Consider the following 20812-nt stretch of genomic DNA (forward strand, 5'->3'; position numbering starts at 1 on the left):
TATTCAAATGAAAGGTAGACTCTATTGCAGATACATGGTGTAATTAACATAAAATAATGTGGGTTCATTTATATCTGTGATGTCAGCTTTTAAAAATATGTATTTTTCGTGATTTTCCCATTCTAAATAAATATTCATGTTCATTTCTAATTTTGTGTGAGTTTGTATTCTTTTTTCTTAAAGGACCCCCAAACCGAATGAGTTCCAGGCCAGCAGCTGATGAAACTAAGTTCCTCCCAGTTCTGAAGCCTGAACTCTCAGTCATGTTCCATTCCTCCCACTTCAATTCTCACCACCAGTCAGTTAACGCCTGTGGATTGCAGCTCTTAGCTATCTTTTGTGAAAGGCCACCTTTCTGCTTCTTTTTCTTCATAACTTCAATTGCGTATGTGTAAGTAACAATTTTACTAAGGCCTAGCCTTGGGGAGATCATCTGGGGGCCCGAGCTACTTGCAACTCTGCGGTAGGACCTGCCACTGCACTTATCCCACCCGTCCGTAACTGCTCTAATTGCGTCCTGTCGGCCCAACCCCTGCATCTTTTCACAGGGGTACTGCCAGCAGCCGTGGCATATTTCCAAGCGGGGCGCGTTATCCGTGCACCCCAAATAAAGGGAGGCTTAGCAGAAGGCTAAGGTGAACGCACGTCGGCGTACCTCCCGGACCCCGCGGGCCCGCACGCAGGAGACTGGGGCGTCACACCACCCCGCACTCACAGCCCGACCACGAGGCCCCACCAGGCCTCAGGCCGCGCCCCCCGCACCACAGCCCCCACCCACCCTCCCCGCGTCCAAGGCCCGGCTGAGCTTTTACGCATGCGCAGTAAGCAGACCCGCGCGACCCACGAGGCAGTCGCGCCCCAACCGGCCGGGGCGGCGTGGCCAATCAGGAGCGCTCTTATTGCCTGGTAGCCCCGCCCCCGACAGGGGAGCTATGGCGAGCGGCGAGGGCCACGCAGTGTAGCCGCCGCGGAGCTGCCGGAGCCGGACCGGCAGCGGCGTCCCCCTTCCCTCCGCGTGGCCGCCGCCTCCTCGCCGGGCCCAGGGCCCGGGGCGCTGCCCATGCGGCTGGGGCGCGGGGCCGCGGGCCAGGCGGGACGATGCTGCTGTCGCTGGTGCTGCACACGTACTCGATGCGCTACGTGCTGCCGGCCGCCGTGCTGCTGGGCTCGGCGCCCACCTACGTGCTGGCCTGGGGCGCCTGGCGCCTGCTGTCCTGCCTGCTGCCCGCGCGCTGCTACCGCGCGCTCGACGACCGCCTCTACTGCGTCTACCAGAGCATGGTGCTCTTCTTCTTCGAGAACTACACCGGCGTGCAGGTGAGTCGCCGGCCGCGGGCCGTTGCCCCCGGGCCGCCCGGCCCCGCACGCCCCGCGCGTCCCGCCTCGCGAGCACGTGCCGCCCCGCCGCGCGCCCGCGGATAAGGGTCGTCCTCGGGCTGCCTGGCAGGCCTCCCGTGCGCGGCGACCGGGAAGTTCGGGGAGCTTGGCCCCGAGACTGCAGGTGGGGCTCGCCGCCCCTGCCCGCAGCCGGTGGTCCCACCTGCTCCCTACCTGCCCGCACCTGGTACTCTTACCTCCCCGGGCAGGTAGCTGCAGCTGAAACGCTGAAGTAGGGCACGCGCCCGGGAAGTTGTGGCATTTTGCCCAAGAAGGTCCTCGTGCTGGAATCTGAGACGCTTGAACTCAAAAAGGGCGTCTTTAGAAATGTTCTTAGAAGACTTTCCAGTGAAACAGATAGATGTTGCAATCTGAGCCAGTGCAGCCCTCTTCGTGCCCACTGTAAGTGAAAGCTGGCTGAGGAATGAGAGTTAAGAGTAGAGCGTTACTGCAGAAACAGTGCCGGCCAGCTCTGACCAGGCTTAAATGGGGGGGCTAATTTTTTTTGTCTGAGTACAATACTCTCTACATCTTCGTAGAGATTGAATTTGTGAATTAAATCTGAAGGCCGCCTAACATTCAGTATTATTTGAAGTCTCATAAAAAGAAGTAAATTTGTGCATTTTCCTTTTATTATCCAATTTGAACAAAGAGATTGATTTTTGGTTCTCATATCTAGTTTTTTTTCCTGCCGAAGTAGGAAGTTGTTGGGGGAAGGGAGAAGCCAGGGCCTCTCCCGTCAATACAGATATTGAAACCAGTGACTGTAACTGTTGGATAGGAAAGGAAGATTAGTGTTCCAGACATGATTTTCTCGTAATTGACTGTTAAAATGTGCCTCATTTAAGATTTTCACTAATTCAAACTGATCATTTTACCCCATATATGTCTAAATGTGTAGCTTGACCATAATTATTAGTAAATACTCAAGCCCTTGCCAAGGCTGGGGTACAGACTCAGAAAATATATGCAATTATCAGTCATTTTAATTAGAAAAATACTTTTACTTGCGGTGGATTGATATATTTTTGTTCAAAGAGTAGTGTGTTCCACATGACATAATGTGGAATATACCTTTGTGTTTAACACATTTCTTATTTTTTAAAAAATGATTTTTAAAACTTCACAGTCTGGTATATGAATATATCCCCAAATAACCAAAACAAAAAAACAAACACAACTTCACAATGTTTTGGAAATTGTACACGTTACCTTACACCCTGTTCCATATAGAATTCAAATTTGTTTATGATATCCCAGCAATTTTTTAATTTAGTGATTTCCCCCCCCCCCTTCATTGTTCTAGGAAAGGATCCAGTATACAGTGATAGTCTTTGTGCATTTATCAAGGATGTCTGGTGATCCTCAAGTATATTTCAAAATTGTATTTGATATGTATCCCTTGATGACATTTGTTTGAAATCTTGGCACTCATTGCCCACTGTTCATCAAATGCAGGTTGGAATTTAATAAAAATGTAGGCCTAAGAGTTCCTTCTTCCTGCATTATTTTTTCACAAGGAGTTAATTGCTGGTTAGTAACAGAGAGCAGTTTATTTTCTATGTCTTAGTGTCTTTTTCTGGAATCTGTGGTTTCTCTGTAGGCAAGGCTGCATTCAAGTATTTTCGATGGTTTCCTTCACGAGTAAACCAGTAGGAATAAATAGGTATTCAAATGTAAAACCCAAATGAAAAAAATCTATAAGAAAATTCTATCACCATATTCTTATTTTTACCTGTTTTTAAAAATTAATAGACTTTATTTTTTAGAGCACTTTAGGTTTACTGAAAAATTGTGCAGAAAGAACAGACTTCCCATATACCCACTTCTCCCCTCCATTCCCACACACAATTTCTCCTGTTAGTAACATCTTGGGTTAGTGTGATACATTTGTTACAAATGAGGAGTCAGTATTGCTGTGTTGTTATTACCAAAAGTCCGTAGTTTACATTAGTGCTCACTGTTAGTTTTGTGCAGCTCTATGGGTTCTGATAAATACATGATGTTCTGTATCTACTGTTACAGTATCACACAGAATAAGTAGCTTCACTGCCTTAACCTAAAAATGCCCTGGGCCCCACCTATTCATCTTTCTTCATCCCACTCCCCCTGGCAACCACTGACCTTTTTACTGTTTATATAGTTTTGTCTATTCTAGAATATTTTATGGTTGGGATGATACAGTATATGGCTTTTTCACAGTGACTTCTTTCACTTAGCAATATGCATTTAAGGTTCCTCTATGTGTTTTCAAAGCTTGATATCCCATTTCTTTTTATCACTGAATAATATTCCACTGTATGGATGTACCATAGTTGGTTTATTCATTCATCTATTTAAGGACATTTTGATTGCTTCCTATTTTTGGCAATTATGAATAAAGTTGCTATAATCATTCATGTGCAGATTTTGAACGTAAGTTTTCAGTTCATTTGGATATAACCTGTTATTTTTCCTCAATGACTTTTTTTTTTAGGAGTTATCAGGGATTGAACCAGGACCTCACATGGGAAGCAGGCACCCCATCCACTGATCTACATCTGCTCCCCAATGAGAGCTGAGATTTTGGTTTGTTTTGTTTTTAGGAGGTACCAGAGATTGAACCCAGGGCCTCATGCATGTGAAGCAGGCGCTCAACCACTTGTGAACTACATCTGCTCTCATCAGTGGCTTTATCATTGCAGTGTTTAACTTGTTTTTCTTATTTTCCTGGGGAGTTTTTTTTCCTCCCTTGTTTTGTCAGCTTTAATTAATAAGATCACTGATCTTCATTTCTTCTGTATAAAATACCAATGGTCCATTTTTGAAGAAGTTTCTATAATTTAAGCAGATATAAGCTTTTAAATGAAAAGAAGTTAAACATTAAATTATATACATTATAGAAGTATTTTTAAATTAGAATTTTTAAACATGGGTATTTCTATGCTTTTTAATTCTAGCTTAAAAAAAGGAAATGGTTCATGATAGTTTTGACAGAATGTTTTCTTTTGCGTAGAATTTCTAAGTTGAAATTAGTAGGTCCATGAAATTCACGACGGGGGCTTGGCAGGTAACCATGTTTTCAGCTGTGTATTGGTATTCATTCTGGTCTGTGCAAACAGCTGCTTGTCCCTCCTTTCCCTCCATTATTTCCATATGCACCTTTGAAACAGGAAAACCAGTTTCCATCACTGTTGCTAAAATTACTGTTAAACAACTTGTTTATCCTTTTAGGTTCTTCCAGAATCTCTCATTAGGCCTGAAACTTAACTAGGGACCTTTTCTACCATACTTAATGCCTGTTTCTCAGAATAAGCAATGATGATTTAAAAAGTTTTATGCATCTCACTAAGTTTCATGCCCATTTAAAATTAGCCTGAGTCTTATCACTGTTTCAGGGGCACTGGTTCAAGGAGTTGTATTAGTTTCCTGTAACTACTTAGCAGATTAAAACAATAGAGAAGTAGCCCCTGGCGGTGTTGGAGGCCAGAGTCTGCAGGCAAGGGGTCTGCAGGGCCCCCTGGAGGCCCTTCTCCGCATTTGTGAACCTGGGAGGGCACAATGCCTTCTCTTCCGCCTTGAATCTCTTCCAAGGTCACTTTGGGCTAACCCAGGAGAGTCTTACCTCCAGAGCAAAGGCTCTCTCACCACTTCAGGTCGTCCTCACGAGGGCCAGGCTCCACAGCCTCGTCCGAGCCATTGCTCCGGCTGCTCAGTGCTTTGTTGTGTCTTCGTTTAGCTTTGCCCTGTACCAAGGTATTTGCTTCTCAAGAATTCCGAGCTCTGCTTTCTTTAAAATGATAAAAGGAATCGGGTTTTCTAGACCAAATGCCACAGTTTCTCAGTTAAAAAAAAATTTTTTTTCTTTATTTTCACAGGAGCTTAGGTTACATACATGTTCTCACAGTTTTTTACCTTCTTGTTTACAAATTTACTTTGACATATCCCTTAAAAAGAGATACAAATTGGTTTCTATTTTTTAACTTTGTTTTTTCTTCCCCTCCACTTCCCCCTCCCCCTCCCACCTTGCTGTTTTTGCTCTCTGTGTCTATTTCTTTTTGTCTTCTCTTCTTGTCTTTATCCTCTAAGATTCACCGGGATTTGATCCTGGGGACCTCTGATGTGGTGAGAGGTTCCCTGTCAATTGTGCCTCCTCAGTTCCTGGTCTCTGCTGTGCTTCACCTTGACTCTCCCCTTTGTCTCTCTTTTTTTGTGTTATCATCTTGCTGAGTGACTCACTTGCACGGGCACTGGATCACCACGCGGGCACTAGGCTTACTGTGCGGGGACTGGCTCACCACGTGGGCAGTCACATGGGTTCTTGGCTTGCCACACAGGTACTTCTGTGAGCACTCGGCTCACTGCACAGGCACTGGCTTGCTGCGTGGGCACTAGCTCGCTATGTGGGCACTCAAATGGGCACTGGGCTCCCCATGCAGGCACTCACCTGGGCACTCAGCTCACCGCGTGGGCACTTGGCTCAGCACACGGGCATGCTTTCTCTTTTTCACCAGGAGGCCCCAGGGATCGAACCTGGGTCCTCCCATATGGTAGGCGGAGGCCGTGTCATTTGAGCCACATCCGCTTCCCTGAATCGTTTTATTTTCAGAATCAGTACTTTGAAACTTGAGTTCTCTGCAAAGTTGTCTGCTTTCTTTATTAATATGCAACTTCTTAGTCATAGTCATGTGCTCTTTTAATTAATTGATTCTTAAATTACTATTTTGTGATAGTTTACCAAAAAAAAACTGAAAACCTGATCAATTAGAGTAATATAATTTCTAAGGTGACATCATTATGTGGTGAATACACTGGCCTTTGAATATTTCACCACTGTAAAAATAGTATGAGATAAAAAGTAAATTGAACATGGGGTGCTTAGAGACTCAGACTAAGAAGCCATGTGCAGTATCCTTGAGCTGGAGCTTAAGAAAAACTTAGCCTTTTCCTTCTTAAGAAAAAGAAAAAAGAAAAGAAAAACTTGGCACAAAACATCCAGTGATATGCTGTCTACATGTCTCCTCATTACTACTTAATAGATACTTTAATCACCATTTGATTACTGCTTAAAATCAGCTGGTATCACTTGGGATTTACTTTAAAACCTATTTTATAGTAAAGGCTCTGCCTCCTAATCCCCTTTCACAATTACTAGAATGATACATTCTAACAGAAAATAATGAAATTTGATTTAAAAAAAAACAAACCCATGGCTTTTCAGCTTACCTAATTTAAATATAAAATAGTTTGAAAAACACTAGAAGCAAGATGTAGAATTTTAAAATTTAAAAAAATTTTTCTACCCCTCTTCCTTCCCGCCCTGCTGTTTTTGCTGTGTCCGTTCTCTGTGTAATCTTCTGTATCTACTTCTCTTTTTGTCTTCTCTTCTCATCTTTCTCTAGAATTCACTGGGATTTGATCCCGGAGACCTCTGATGTGGAGAGTTTCCCTGTCAATTGTGCCACCTCAGTTCCTTGTTTCTGCTGTGCTTCACCTTGACTGACTCTTTTGTCTCTCTTTTGTCGCGTCATCATCTTGCTGCGTAACTCACTGGCTCACTGCTTGGTCACTGAGCTTGCTGCATGGGTGGGCACTGGCTTGCCGCACAGGCTCTCAGCTCACCACGTGGGCACTCGGCTCATCATGCGGACATTCGTGTGGGCACTTGGCTCACCACGCAGGCATCCACATGGGCTCTCAGCTTGTTGCATGAGCACTCAGCTCACCGCGTGGGAACTTGACTCAACTGCGCTGGCACCGGCTCGTCACGCAGGCACGCTTTGTCTTCTTTTCTTTCACCAGGAGGCCCCAGGGATTGAACCCAGGTCCTCCCATATGGTAGGTGGAGGTCTTATCACTTGAGCCACAGCCGCTTCCCAAGATGTAGAATTTAAGTATAAGATTTTGAAGTTTATATAATATATTTAGTTAAAATACTCAACTTATCTAATGATTCCTACTTTTCATTGAAACATTTTTCCAAGTTCCTCAAAGAAACTGTCAGGACCATTTTAAACAGGTTCCTTTTTTCTGTAGTTCTATTTCATAAAGTCTATAAACTCTTAATGAGTTCAATTTATATCCTTTATCATATTGTAAATACAACTAAACCATTATAATGAAACATGTTTATTTAGAATTGGGGAAGGGACCTTTTAAGTCATTTAGTCTTGCCCCTTTATATCACGTCTCAATTCTTTTGGCATTCCTGCCAGAATGTTGCCCAATGTCATCTTGAGTATCAGTAGTCTTAAAGACAGTGCAAATTTGTATTCTTAATTTTATTTTTCCCTCCTGACCCTTTCTTCACTTTTCTATCATGTATGTGAAGTCTTTAAAATACCTTAAATTACTTCTTTCAGTTTAGCTTGGTTTGATAGAACTGGACAAATTTGGGTATGCATCTGCATTTGCTTGTTTAAACAGATGATAAAAGCCTTTGATGCAGGAAATTAAACATTTCCAATCAAACACAGTTCCAGTCTAACACAATTTAATTCTGGCTAGGAACCTGGCCAACTTGCTAGACCTATAAGAGAATCTTAGAGAAATAGAATTCGAACTTTGTTTTTATGCTTTCTACAAGTGTTTGAGCAAACCAGTTATTTTCAGTCGCATTCTTGTAAGGTTTTTTAATGTCATACTTTACTATTTTAAATCACAGATGCAATAAAGTATTCAAACATTACTAAAATATTTTGACAATGTTGAAGTTCTCCCTATACCTTCCCTATACACACCATTCCCAGTTATTTAACAGTTTTGGTGTGTAACTCTAAAGAAGCTTTTAAATAAATGTTCGAATTGTGGGAAGACTCGTTATCCATTAAATGAGCTTCTTGGATGGGTTTTATAGTAGCATTAAATATTCCAGCATGTCCTTGGGGACACCTCTGACTTGATGGAAAGTGCAGGAGAACATGACTCTAATATGTTCAATTTACTTTCCCTCTTTCGGAAATTTGTCTAATTTTGTAGAGCTGATCTGAGAGTTGCCTCTCCTTAAATTATATTAGAGGTTAATTTTTCCTTTTAATATTTTCTTTTTCTTATGGTTCCTTAGCAGCGGTTGATAACTAATAGACAATCTAGTACTAAATAATGTCTTTTCAGTAGAGGATCCTGAGGGTCTACTACTCATTCATTCATTTATCAGCTATTTGAGTATGTACTGTGCATGAGGTACTGTGCTAGTAGCTAGTAAGGAATACAGTGAAGAAAAGATGCACAAGTTCCCTGTGCTTGTGGAACTCACATTCTAGTGGAGGAAGCGAACAGTCAAGAGTTGCTTAAATTTCTGTTAATCTGAGGTTCATTAGGTTAGTGGGTGGTGAGTGGGCTTTGGGAAGGCTCCCCTGAGCAAGTGGCATCTGACTGGATGCTGCAGGAAAGGGGCCAATTTGGAAGATATTGTAATAATCCAGGCAAGAGAGGATGGTCAGGTAGTGGCAAGAGTGGATGTGGGAGAACATTGGAAGACGCTGATAGGGCTTTGAGATGAGATGTGAAGGATAAGGGAGAGGGTGGGTGTATGCTTTCCTCTCCTGACGGCTAAATCAAATACCATGCTGTGGTTTGGCTTAAACAACAGGAATTTATTGGCTCATGATTTTGAGGCTAGGAGGAGACAAAAATCAAGAAGGCCGGATCAAGGTTTCTCCCAGAAGTGGATTCTGGGGCTGTCTGCCGTGAGCCCTGGTGCTGGGCTTTTCCAACCGGTGGCAGCCTCTCCTGCTTTCCTTTCTCTTCCAGGTCTGCTGCCCTTCTGCTCCTGGCCTTCATTCGTGGCTTTCCCTCTTTGTGACCTTGCCCTCAAAGCCTTCAGTGATGGGTCAAGGCTCGTCCTGGGTCAGCTGGACCTACCTTAATGCAGCCACCTCACCAGGAGGTTCCGTTTACAAGGGCTCACATTTAAGAACAGGTTTTCCTGGGGTACATGGTTCCAAGCCACCCAGTGAGGTCAAGAACAAATTTAGTTAGCACCTGGTGGGTGTTTACTCTGTGTCCCATATTCTGTTATGTGAATAGGTCATTTCCTCCTTACCAGGGAGATACCATTATTCCAGTTTTACAGGTGAGGACATTGAGGCACAGGTGGTTTACATCTGTAGTAACTAAGCCAGGCTTCAGCCAGGGCAGTGGCTTCGGGCTGGTTTTCTGAAGCTATTTTGCTAGGTGGCCGGTTGTAATCGGGTTGTAGATATTGACATGGGTTCCCTTCTCTCCATCTACTCATACTGAGAAAACCAGGGACAATTTTAATGTGGATAATACTGAAATTGGAGTGCTGGTGCTTATCGGTTCTCTGGTACAGAGTAAAGTAACTTTGATTGGATTACTCAAGAAGACTATATCCTTTGTTAGAAACACTTTGAATCTTTGCTTTGAATAGGATTGAGTAACAAGACGTGTTTAGGGAAAAAGAGGTTCTCCGTTGGCAACAGATTATCTAAGCGTGATATTCAAGGCTGTCTAAATTCTGCCCCGGCCACTATTTCCATTCATTGATTTCACTCTAGCCCAGTTGCTTTCTCTGCCTTTCCTCTCCCCACATTACTAATACATTCTCAGTACCATGCCTTGGGTGTGTCTTCCAGCTCAAGCCGCAGCTTTCTCTCTACTGGCACGATCTCTTGCCATCTCGGTTTCGGGATCACTGACATGTAATAGTAACATTAACAGCATAATTCATGTATGTATTTTCCCCTCTACAGGGTTCTACGTTTCTTGGAAATGGTGAGAATAAAGGGAACGATGACTTGTTTCCTTGAACCAAAGGGCAGAATACCCTACTGTGGATTTCTGGGTTTCTGTCGGAAAGTAAATAAATCTCACTTTTAAGGGGGTAGGGGGCTCTTGAATGGCCTTACTGGTTGGTAGGTACTGATCTAGCAGGGTTTCCAGGTTTAGTGGCTCCAACTGAATTCTCTATTTAAATAGATAAAGGAGTAAGACTGAGAATGAATAAAGTTAAAGACTTTAGAAAAAAGGAAATTGTGGAACAGCCAATAATGGAGGAAAGCCTAGCTTTGTCTAGTTGTTAATAAAATCTTGTACTGTTTGCAATTTTTGAACCTATGCAATGCCCTAAGACTGACTTTGTTTGTTTCTCTTTTGGAACTAGTAGTAAAATGCCTGAAATGCTTGGATATTTTGGAGGGATGTATGTGTTTAAGTGTAAATAATATTGGACAGACAACTCTGCCTTATCTTGGGATGAGAATTCCAGGAACAGAAAGAAATGAGGATTATGAATACCTGGGAAGGAGATTCATATTACGGGGCAACCAAGGTAGATAACATAACTAGGCTGTAGCATTTTGATTGATAAAATAAGTCAGCCCTCAAACAATACACTGTTTAGCAGTGTAGAAAGAAGCCAATAAAAAAATAAAGAAATGAACAAGGGCTGAGGAAATATAGGAGTAATTCACCAGAATCCCAGGGATTACTTACCTGGAAGGGAGGGAGCTGTCCACATAGAAGTTAGAAATAATGTAGTGCAGGCAAGCTCTTGGTGAACTTACGTATTGCTTTGCTCCCATTCTTAATTTGTTTTTTGTTTTTTAAAAAAGATTTATTTATTTATTTAATTCCCCCCTCCCCCGGTTGTCTGTTCTCTGTGTCTATTTGCTGCCTCTTGTTTCTTTGTTGGCTTCTGTTGTCCTCAGCAGCACGGGAAGTGTGGGTGGCGCCATTCCTGGGTAGGCTGCACTCTCCTTCGCGCTGGACGGCTCTCCCTACGGGGCGCACTCCCTGCTGGTGGGGCTCCCCTACGCGGGGGACACCCCTGCGTGGCAGGGCACTCCCTGCGCCGTATCAGCACTGCGCATGGGCCAGCTCCACACGGGTCAAGGAGGCCCGGGGTTTGAACCGAGGGCCTCCCATGTGGTAGACGGATGCCCTAACCACTGGGCCAAGCCTGTTTCCCTCCATTCTTAATTTGTATTTCTGTAGGAAAAAATTATGTGTTTTATTTTTTCTCATGGATTTCTTATATCTTTTGCAGTTAGTATTCACAGTGAAAAAATTATATAATAAGCTTCTAACATATATGGAGTCTTTTTATTTGGCATTTTTAACTTGGAACTTACACAGAGAATAGTTTTGTTACAGTTGAAAGATTTTTGGGTCTTAGGATAAGAAACCTGGGTGTCAGTTTTGGTTTTCTGCCCCTACTCTTGTGTGGACTTGACTAAATCAATTCTCAGCCTCATTATTCTCATGTCATGCTATTTTGTAGCTAAATGAAATAACATGTGAAACTGTCTAGTTCAGTGACTGGTTCATCACTGATGGGATTCTCTTCCATACCCTTTAAAATAAGGACAATGTCAGGAGACCTATAAGAGGAATGCATAAGAAAGAGCTTTGTGGTTTATAAAGTTCCATTTAAATATTGCATGATAATGGTTTCTGCATTTTCATTAGGTAAATAACTTTATTTTTACTATTTTGATATGTTCTTTTTGAGAGGGAGATCTTAATTTTCCTGTTAAGTGAAATGTTTCAAATTGGGCAGAAAAAGGCCACAGTTTTTGTATACTTTATGGTAGAAATTTAGTAATAGTTAAGCATGGTAATATATTTCATTGACGTGAAAATACATTTAAAAATTGATTTCAAGTGATTATAATCATAGTTAAGGAGCAAATTGTGTATGCAATCTTACTTAAACTAAAACTGTTCTTTGTAGCTGAATTTCTATGTAATCAGAGACTACCATTTGTGTTAGGAAGAGACTAGACAGCCATTTCTCCTATCCATTAATCCAGTTTTTAATTAAAACATCACTTTATTGGATAATAATAATTAACAATTGTTGGATGATGCTATATTTCAGGCATTGTTGAAAATAGTTTATATACTCTCATTCATTTCACCACAACCCTGTGAGGAGTAGTTTCTATTATTACACTCATTTTACAGGTGCAGAGATAGGTTTGGAGATGTTAGGTATTTTGCTCAAGTTCACATAGCTAGTAAGGTGGTAGACTAGGATTCAAATCCAAGTCTTAATTAAAATCTGATACTTCTAAGACTGTTAGTGACCATTATGTTACAGCACCATCTATATTGAAGGACAGTGAGAAAAGATTTTTTAAAAAATTGTTATATTTCAGGATTGCCATGCTGAAAGAAAATGGACACTATAGAGATAAATGAAGAATGTGTTTTTTTAATTAAAGAAAGAATGCTGTATATTTATGGCCCTGTGGCTTTTTAGTTGAATGCTCTACTGTGTTAACGTGTCATTATTTTCAGATTACAGTTTACTACCTGCTTTGAACATAGAAAAGAGGGACTCTTTAAGTAGTTTACATATCATGGGAACAAATTAAAGAAAGTATAAAAATATGATCAAGGTGAGGTTCAAGTAGTCATTTAAGCTTTCTTTTGAAAGCCAGTTTATGCAAGATAAGTTTGTTTAGCTAAAGCAGAATAGTAATTAGCATGTCAGTTGACATTTAAAGTAATTAATTATTCAAGAAGCATTTTTGTCTGTTTAATAAAATGGAAAGAGAAAATTGTTCGTTCTCTTTGAGGTAACTTTTGATGAGTTTTTAGAAAGTGGATGAATCTAAAATTAAACAGTTGTGAAGCAGTGTTTTTATGTGCCTGTTTTGAAACAAGTTATTGGCAAAATAAATTTAATGTGATTAATGTGATTTGAAATACAAGTATGAGAAGATTCCCGTAATGTTGCATTTAAAAAGTGCATCTAAGTTAGTTGAGTATATTCCAGAACCACCTTTACTGTTGAAAATGAGGTATAGCTTTACCTACTTGTGAAAAATAAAAGTGCAAACTTAACTGATTCAGTAAGCATCTGTTGCACATCATCTGGGTGTTAGGCTCTGGGGTAGAAAAAAGTCTGTGGAAATGAGGCACTCAAGGGTTGTAAACAGGTAAGCCCAATGTGGGCCTGATGCTGTGATAGTGGAGTCAGGGAATGTCATGGTACAAAGAGGGAAGTGGTTAATTCTGGAATCTGAGTGAAAAGCTACGTGGAAATGTTTCAGTGAGGAGGTAAATGAATTATGAGGAAAGCTGATTTAGAGATGATTACAAAAGGTAGTACAGGTAGGTGTATATGTAACTTGATACAATAATTATGAAAACACTACAGCTATCTTATTAATCATATACTTGTTAGTAAAATAGTGAAAACTATCTTATTTTTTTGAAAATCCTTAAGTGAAAACTTTTTTGACCCTTCCATGTTTGTAGACATAAAAGAAGCAAATTGCTTTTTCACTAAAGTGCATGTAAAAAAAATGGATAATTTTAAGTTAGAGTGAAATTCTCGTCCATCTTTGGAGCCTTCAAAACTAATCAAATGAAGGACTATAAAAATGGTGTACATTTGGATGTGTACACCTTGTAATTCTGCAGTCCTTTCCTTAACATTTATTCAAAGTGCTGAATTATGATTTGCATCTATTATAGTAAGATTTACAGTTCATCATTTCACTTAATTTGCTTTCAGATCTTTTAAAGTTTTACATATACCTAACTTTATTTTCTAATTCCTTGCTTCTGTTGATTTCCAAATGGAGTTTATAGTTTACATGATGTCTTAGTTTACCAAACGGCTTCAGATGCAAAGTACCAGAAATGGGTTGGCTTTAATAATGGGAAATATATCAGGGTAAAAGATTACAGTTCCGAGGCTGTGAATGTCCACATTGAGGCATCAGCAGAGATGCTTTCTCACCAAAGTCAGCTGCTGGCTATCCTGATATCCTGCCAGGTGGTCAGCCAAGATGGCGGCCGGTCTCTGCTGCCCCGTAGTCCAGGTGTGGGCAGCCAGGCATAGGGCTGACCTCTCCAGCCTTGACTGCTCTCTGGGCCCAGCGTCTTGGGGCTTTGTGCTGCACTTTCTTTCGCCTTTTAGCCATCCTCAATCCTCCCTCACACGGCAGAGTCCAAATGACAAAGCCCCCTTTCCTGTGTGTCTTGCTCTGTGTCTCCGTTTACATAAAGCTACAGTAAAAGAGTGGCCGCCCAGCCTGAGTCCCTGACGTCCAGTCAAAAAGCCCCACACCACAGGCATCGATCAGTTCAAGAACATCATCTTTTTCTTTTGGGATTCATAAAATAACTTCCAAACTGTCAAAAGCAATAAATGAAAAAACTTCAGGGAAGAGACTATTAATTTAAATATCTGCTTTTGAGATCCTAAATTATGTTTGTCAAAGATTTACCGTGTTTTGCATTTCAGTTGGAAATTGCCTTTACTCATTGAGATACTATTCATATTGAACAATCTTAAAAAGTATAAATTATGCAAATCATTATATGATTCCATTGAGGGCTGTGAATTAGGTTTTTGATGCCACTTTAGTTTGTAAGTGATCTGTCATTTAAACTACATTTTCTCCATCTATTTTACCCAATTGAAATCTTTGCTTATCTTACTTTCTCTAGGTACCATTGGAGATCAATTTTTAAATACCAGGCATGTTTAAGTTTGTGATTGAATTCATTGAACAATAGATTCAAAATATCAGTTATTTGGAAGCCCATAAGGAGTGAGGATTTTATTGAGCCTTATAGTGGCTGCAGAGAGTGCTTTTTCAAGAAAGCTTTTAGGTTCACGCTTGTGTCTTAAAAAATCATAGAAAACTGTGGAACTTTAAGGCCAGCATGGGACAGTAAGTGGACTATACACTCGGAGGAGGTGTGGAGAATTCTTACATGGGTGGTGGTAGTGCCATTAGCCGATCAGGTGCCTGTGGACAAGGCAGCTTGGCTTTCCTGTGCCTCGGCCCGCTGAAGTGACCCAGGACTGGTCTGGGTTGTCCCCAAACATCCTTCTATTGCTGATGCATTTACTAAGTGTATTCTCTTTTGGAAATGATTACGTCATGAGATTAGATGTTTGTGCTTATTTTTATGCTTTCCTCTCTGCCCTCACTAGGCTTGTTTGGTTTTAAAATGAGATATCGCTAGTTATAATTTGTAATTTTATGTTTTCTATAATCAGTATGATAATCCTGTGGGGGCAAAGTACCTTTTTGAAATAGCTTGTCATCTATCTTCAAAAGTTATAACCTTGAAATCTCTTAAACCAAGCTCAGCAAGAAAGGAAAAGAAAAGTTTATTGGATGGTCCAAGTATTGTCTTCATTTTAGGGGAAAACTGTTCTTTGAGGGCCATGCATGTCTCCATAGAGTAGTGTTTAGGTTGAATCGATTAAACCACCTATAAATGTTAATACCTTATCTGAGAAAGTTGTGTGTATCTGCTGCTTTTGTAACCTCACGTAGTACTTTTAAACCCAATTTAAGCCCCATGTATAAACAGCCATCTTGAAGCAGTTCTGGCTCATATAAGCCAGAACTCTAATTTTAACCCTGCAAGGGTCAAACTGTGTGTGTGTGTGTGTGTGTGACAGATAAACTTCATGTGTAAAAAAATCAAAGGGAATATATTTAGAAATATACTATGTGCATGATACTGTGCTGTTTTGGAGGAAGGTTATAGAAACCTGAGTCTGAGTTCCTTGCCTCCAGAACTTTATATCATCCGGTTGCATTATTATCTATGGGGACATTGGGTTAATGTTTTTTTGTGTTTTTTTTTTTCTTTTCTTTTTTCTGTTTTTAAGATATTAGTGTCATGACCAAAAGATAAGTGGAGAAAATAGATTTAAAAGCCTTAGCTAATTCATAATTCAGTCTTGCATAATCCATGATGACAAGGTAGGGAAACAAAAAATGCCCTGAAAAAAAATTCCACTGTTGGTAGTCTTTTCCTTTGAAGTATTTAAAAATGTATTCCCAATTTCTTTCAGTAATGTATTATGAAATATTTAAGATGTACAGAATAACAAAGATTAATAAAATGAACACCTGTGTACCCACTGCTGAGGATAAGCCGTACGACATGACTGATGGGGTGGAAGTCTATTGTAAAACCTTCCTCTCTCGCAACTTCTCCCTCTTCCTAGAAATCACCCTTATCTTGAACTCTCTTTATCCTTTATAAGGGCATAAAACATGTAACCATGTTTCCTTATTACAGGCATACCTTGTTTTATTGCATTTCACTTTATTGTGCTTCGCAGATACTATGTTTTTCAGAAATTGAAGGTTTGTGGCAACCCTATGTGGAGGTAGTCTTTTGGTGCCATTTCTTCCAACAGCATGTGCTCACTCCATGTCACTGCCATATTTTGCTAATTTTCACAACATTTCAGACTTTTTCATTGTTACATCTGTTATGGTGATATGTGTTGAGTGATCACTGATATTACTACTGTAATTGTTTTGGGGTGCCACATCTGTGCCCATGTAAGATGGTGAACTTAAAAGCGGTGAGTGTCGTGTGTGCCCTGACTGCCCCACTGACCGGCTATTCCATCTCTCGCCCTCTCCTTGGGCCTCCCTATTCCCTGAGACACAACAGTATTGAAATCAGGCCAATTAATAACCCACAGTGGCCTCTGAGTGTTCAGGTGAAAGGGAGAGTTGCACATCTCTCACTTGAAATCAAAAACCAGAAATGATTACGCTTAGTGAGTTAGGCCTGTCAGAGCTGATGCAGGCCGAAAGCCAGGGCCTCTTGCCCTAGTTAGCCAAGTTATGAATGCAAAGGAAAGGTTCTTGAAGGAAATTAAAAATGCTAATCCATTGAACACAGGATGATAAAGTGAGACAACCTTGCCGATATGGAGAAAGTTCCAGTGGTCTGGATAGAAGATTAAACCAGCTACAACATTCCCTTAAACCCAAGCCTAATTCAGAGCAAGACCCTAACTCTTTCCAATTCTGTGAAGGCTGAGAGGTGAGGAAGCTTCAGAAGGAAAACTGAAGCTAGGAGAGTTTGTTCATGAGGTTTAAAAGTGCATGGGGAAGCAGCAGCAAGCGCTACTGTAGAGGCTGCAGCAAGCCATCCGGAAGATCTAGCAGGATAACTGATGAAGGTGGCAACACTAAACAACAGATTTTCAGCGTTGATGAAACAGCCTTCTATTGGGAGAAGATGCCAGCTAGGACTTCCCTTGCTAGAGGGAAGAAGACGGTGCTTGCTTCAAGGCTTTGAAGGACAGGCTGCCTCTTCTTAGAGGCTCATGCAGCTGGTGGCTTAAGTCGAAGCCAGTGCTCATTTACTATTCTGAAAATCCTAGGGCCCATAAGAATTACATGAAAAAGATTATGGCTCGCTGAAGGCTGAGACAGGGGTTAGCATTTTTAGCACTAAAGTATTTTAAAATTAAGGCATGTACATTTTTTAAAGACATAATGCTATTGCATACTTAGGAATCTACAGTATAGTGTAAGCAGCTTTTACATAGAATAAGAAACCAAAAATTGTTGTGACTTGCTTTATTGTGATAATCACTTACTGCAGCGGTATGAAACTGAACCCACAGTATCTCCGAGGTATGCATGTATTTGCAGAATGAAGTGTTAATCTTAAGCATGGCATTGAAAGACTTGGAATTTTTAAAAAACAATTTTTTTTTATTAGATAAATCATAGGTTTACAGAAAAGTCATGCAGAAAGTACAGAGTTCTCATATCTGCACCCCCACCCCCAGGTTTATTCTAACATTCAGACTTCTTACATTCAAATTCAGATCTAAAAGGTCTCCTTGCTCCAGTTCATCAGCTCTTTACACCAAACCTTGTCTTTTGGCCATGGCACTGCTAGGTGCACCCAATAGGCCTCAGACTGCCACTTCCATTTTTTGTTCATTCATAAAAACATTTCCCTTAATCTCATCAATTGAAATCATATCTAATGGATACTTCTGTATTTTAAAGTTCTTCATAATAAAACATTTTCATTATATTTGCTTTGTCTCATTATAGTTATTGTGTACATCTCTCTCCTGTAGGCTCTTTTTAGGAAGATTTATTTTAGGAACAGCATTTTATTATAATCATTCAATAGATGCTGGTTTAATTTTTCTCATGAACGTATTGAGTATTTTGTTTTAGTTTATGACCATCTGCACTACACTTTACCAGTTTATAGACATGTGCCATTAAGGTCTCTGAGACTCTTAAGAAATCTAATTTTTGTTAATCATCATAGGAAATATTCATGACATCATGTTTTTGTCAGTTTTTATATGGTTTTGTTTTGTGTATTATAGTATTGCATGTTAAAATGTCAAAGTAATGTGTTTTTTATTTGTTTTATCTTTTAGATATTGCTATATGGGGATTTGCCAAAAAATAAAGAAAATATAATATATTTATCAAATCATCAAAGCACAGGTTTGTATTTCATTTGCATGAAACCTAGGTTTTTCTATGAAAGGTACATAGACATTCAAAATACTATTCTTATATATTTAAATGAAATATTTTTTCCTTAAAACATAAATTTTCTATATATTTACCTGACCCTGTATATTTTTGATTTTTACTTTTTGGAAATTCAGGAATGTTAAAGCTTTGGATTTTTCTAAACTTACCTTCTGCCGCTGTTGGGTATAAATAAGCTGTTTTCTTTCTGTCGTTTTGTTTCTTTGAATAGCTTTTGAAATTATCTATGCATTCTTTTTGTGTTTGTAGGGTTATTTCTTTAAGTTATGAATCTAGAAGTAGTGGGTCAAAAGATACATAGATTTTATGTTTTGATTGTTAAGCTGCAGAAAGGTTGTGCCAGTGTGAAAGCACTCATTTCTGAACAAGGAACTGACGCTAATGTCTGCAGTTCTTCTGCAGTTCCCTTTGCCTCTCTGAGTGTGTTTTAATTCTAGTTTACTATTCTGCTGTTGGAGGAATCACAGAAGCCTCTGGTCTTCAGTATAATACAATATATGCTTTAAATTAGATTAAGGTACTTGAAAAATTATATTTTGAAATAATTATACACTCATAGGCATTTGTAAAAATAGTCCATAGTGTCCTGTGGCTCCTTCACCTGGCTCTCCCAGTAGTGGCCTTTTATGTGGCTAGAGTACAATATCAAAACCAGGCGACTGACCTGGTTAGGGGACGTTTAGTTCTCCAAATAATTCAGTTTCCCCTGCTCCCCACAAAAAGTCCTGTTTCATATTTTAGTTTAACTGGTAACTGCTTTTGACACACATTTCCTAAATTCCGTTTTTATGCTTTCTAGAAATACAGTACTCTTAGAAGCTCAAAGACAAAAACAGCGTGTACAATAATAATAGTCTTAATGGAAAATCACTTGTGCCCATGACTTTCCTTTATCTTCTTCACTTTAACCTTCTTAGCATGATTTTTTTGTTGTTTTTTGCTTTTGTTTTTGCAACCTCTGTCATAGATAAGGTATAGAAAGTAAAAGAAATTGAAATGTACTTTTTCTCAGTTTAGCTTATCAGTGATTACATTCTCTTTATAAGACAAGAGATGGAGTCATAAGAGGTTGGTAGTAATTAAATGTATCTCTGTATATCCCAACTTTACTGGGGTGATTGGCTCAGAGTATTCGATCTAATTACATTTGACTTCAGCCAAAAACCTTAGAGCATCTAGCCCATGGTTGCGCTAAGACAGCCTAATTTCTTCCTGTATTTTGATTCTTTCTCCAAACATATTGGCCTTTTTACTATCAAAACATTCCTTCTTTCTGTCCTACTTCTGATGGAATATTTCAACCAGGATTCAAATTTAAAAGATTTATGGCTCATGATAGCTTTGATTCCCATAGATGTTCTTTATGTTGACCCACTGTTTAATTTCATGTAGAATTTTCTTCTTTTTACCAGAATTCTTTCTTAAAATTCCTTGTATAATTTCTCTGCCAACTTTTCTTTTTCCAGGTTTCAGTTCTGTTATATTAACAGTATATGTCTGGAGATTGCAGTAGTAATATTAATAATAATAAAATAGCAACGACCCATGTTATTTTGGATTGCTTACTGTGTGTTAACCTTTATATACATTATTTCAGAGTGAAAGTCTCTGGAAAAATCTTTGGGAGAAAACAGCAGATTTTAAAAATTTGTCCTTTTGTGTTTGGGACTGGAAGAAGACATGGAAGTTTGAGCTCCTTGCTCACCCCACAGCTGGCCTGGAAAGATTACCTTTCTCAGTTTAGAGAACCAGTTCTCTGTCCCTCACCATATCTCTCAGGGCCTGCTAGAAACACCAGGATTTAAATGCTTCTTAAAATCCATCACTTAGGAATACTTTGGGACAGTGATTTTAAATAATTTGAAATTCTGAGTGTCTGTCAGAATATAACGGAAGGTATGGAGCATTTTCCCAGAAAAATGTGCGTATAAAAATCTGCATATAGTGTTCCAAAGCCAGCAATGTTACAGTGACTTGAATTCCTTTACTTCATTCTTCAGCTATTTTCTTTTGGCTCTGCCTCCCTTTTAGTCTCATGTAATGTTTCCCTTCCTTGGCTTAGGTCACATTTTTCTTTTCTTTTTCTTAATTTGCTTTTTATTTAAATTAATTTTTAAAAATTTTAAACTAGTTTTAGATTACGATAGATGTTATATAAAAAATAAAAGGGA

General features: G+C 39.8%; 1 protein-coding gene across 1 annotated transcript in view; it reads left to right on the plus strand.

The window, feature by feature from the left end:
* The first annotated feature begins 898 nt into the window (after positions 1–898).
* Positions 899–20812, plus strand: part of AGPAT5 (1-acylglycerol-3-phosphate O-acyltransferase 5) — a 71626-nt gene continuing 51712 nt past the window's right edge. Inside the window, exons 1-2 of the mRNA XM_004472355.5 lie at positions 899–1317; positions 18521–18590. Of these exons, the coding sequence (XP_004472412.1) occupies positions 1099–1317; positions 18521–18590 (289 nt within the window). The 5' untranslated portion in view covers positions 899–1098. The remainder of the gene's footprint in view (positions 1318–18520; positions 18591–20812) is intronic.

This window comes from Dasypus novemcinctus, chromosome 25 (assembly GCF_030445035.2).
Source record: "Dasypus novemcinctus isolate mDasNov1 chromosome 25, mDasNov1.1.hap2, whole genome shotgun sequence".
NCBI lineage: Eukaryota > Metazoa > Chordata > Mammalia > Cingulata > Dasypodidae > Dasypus > Dasypus novemcinctus.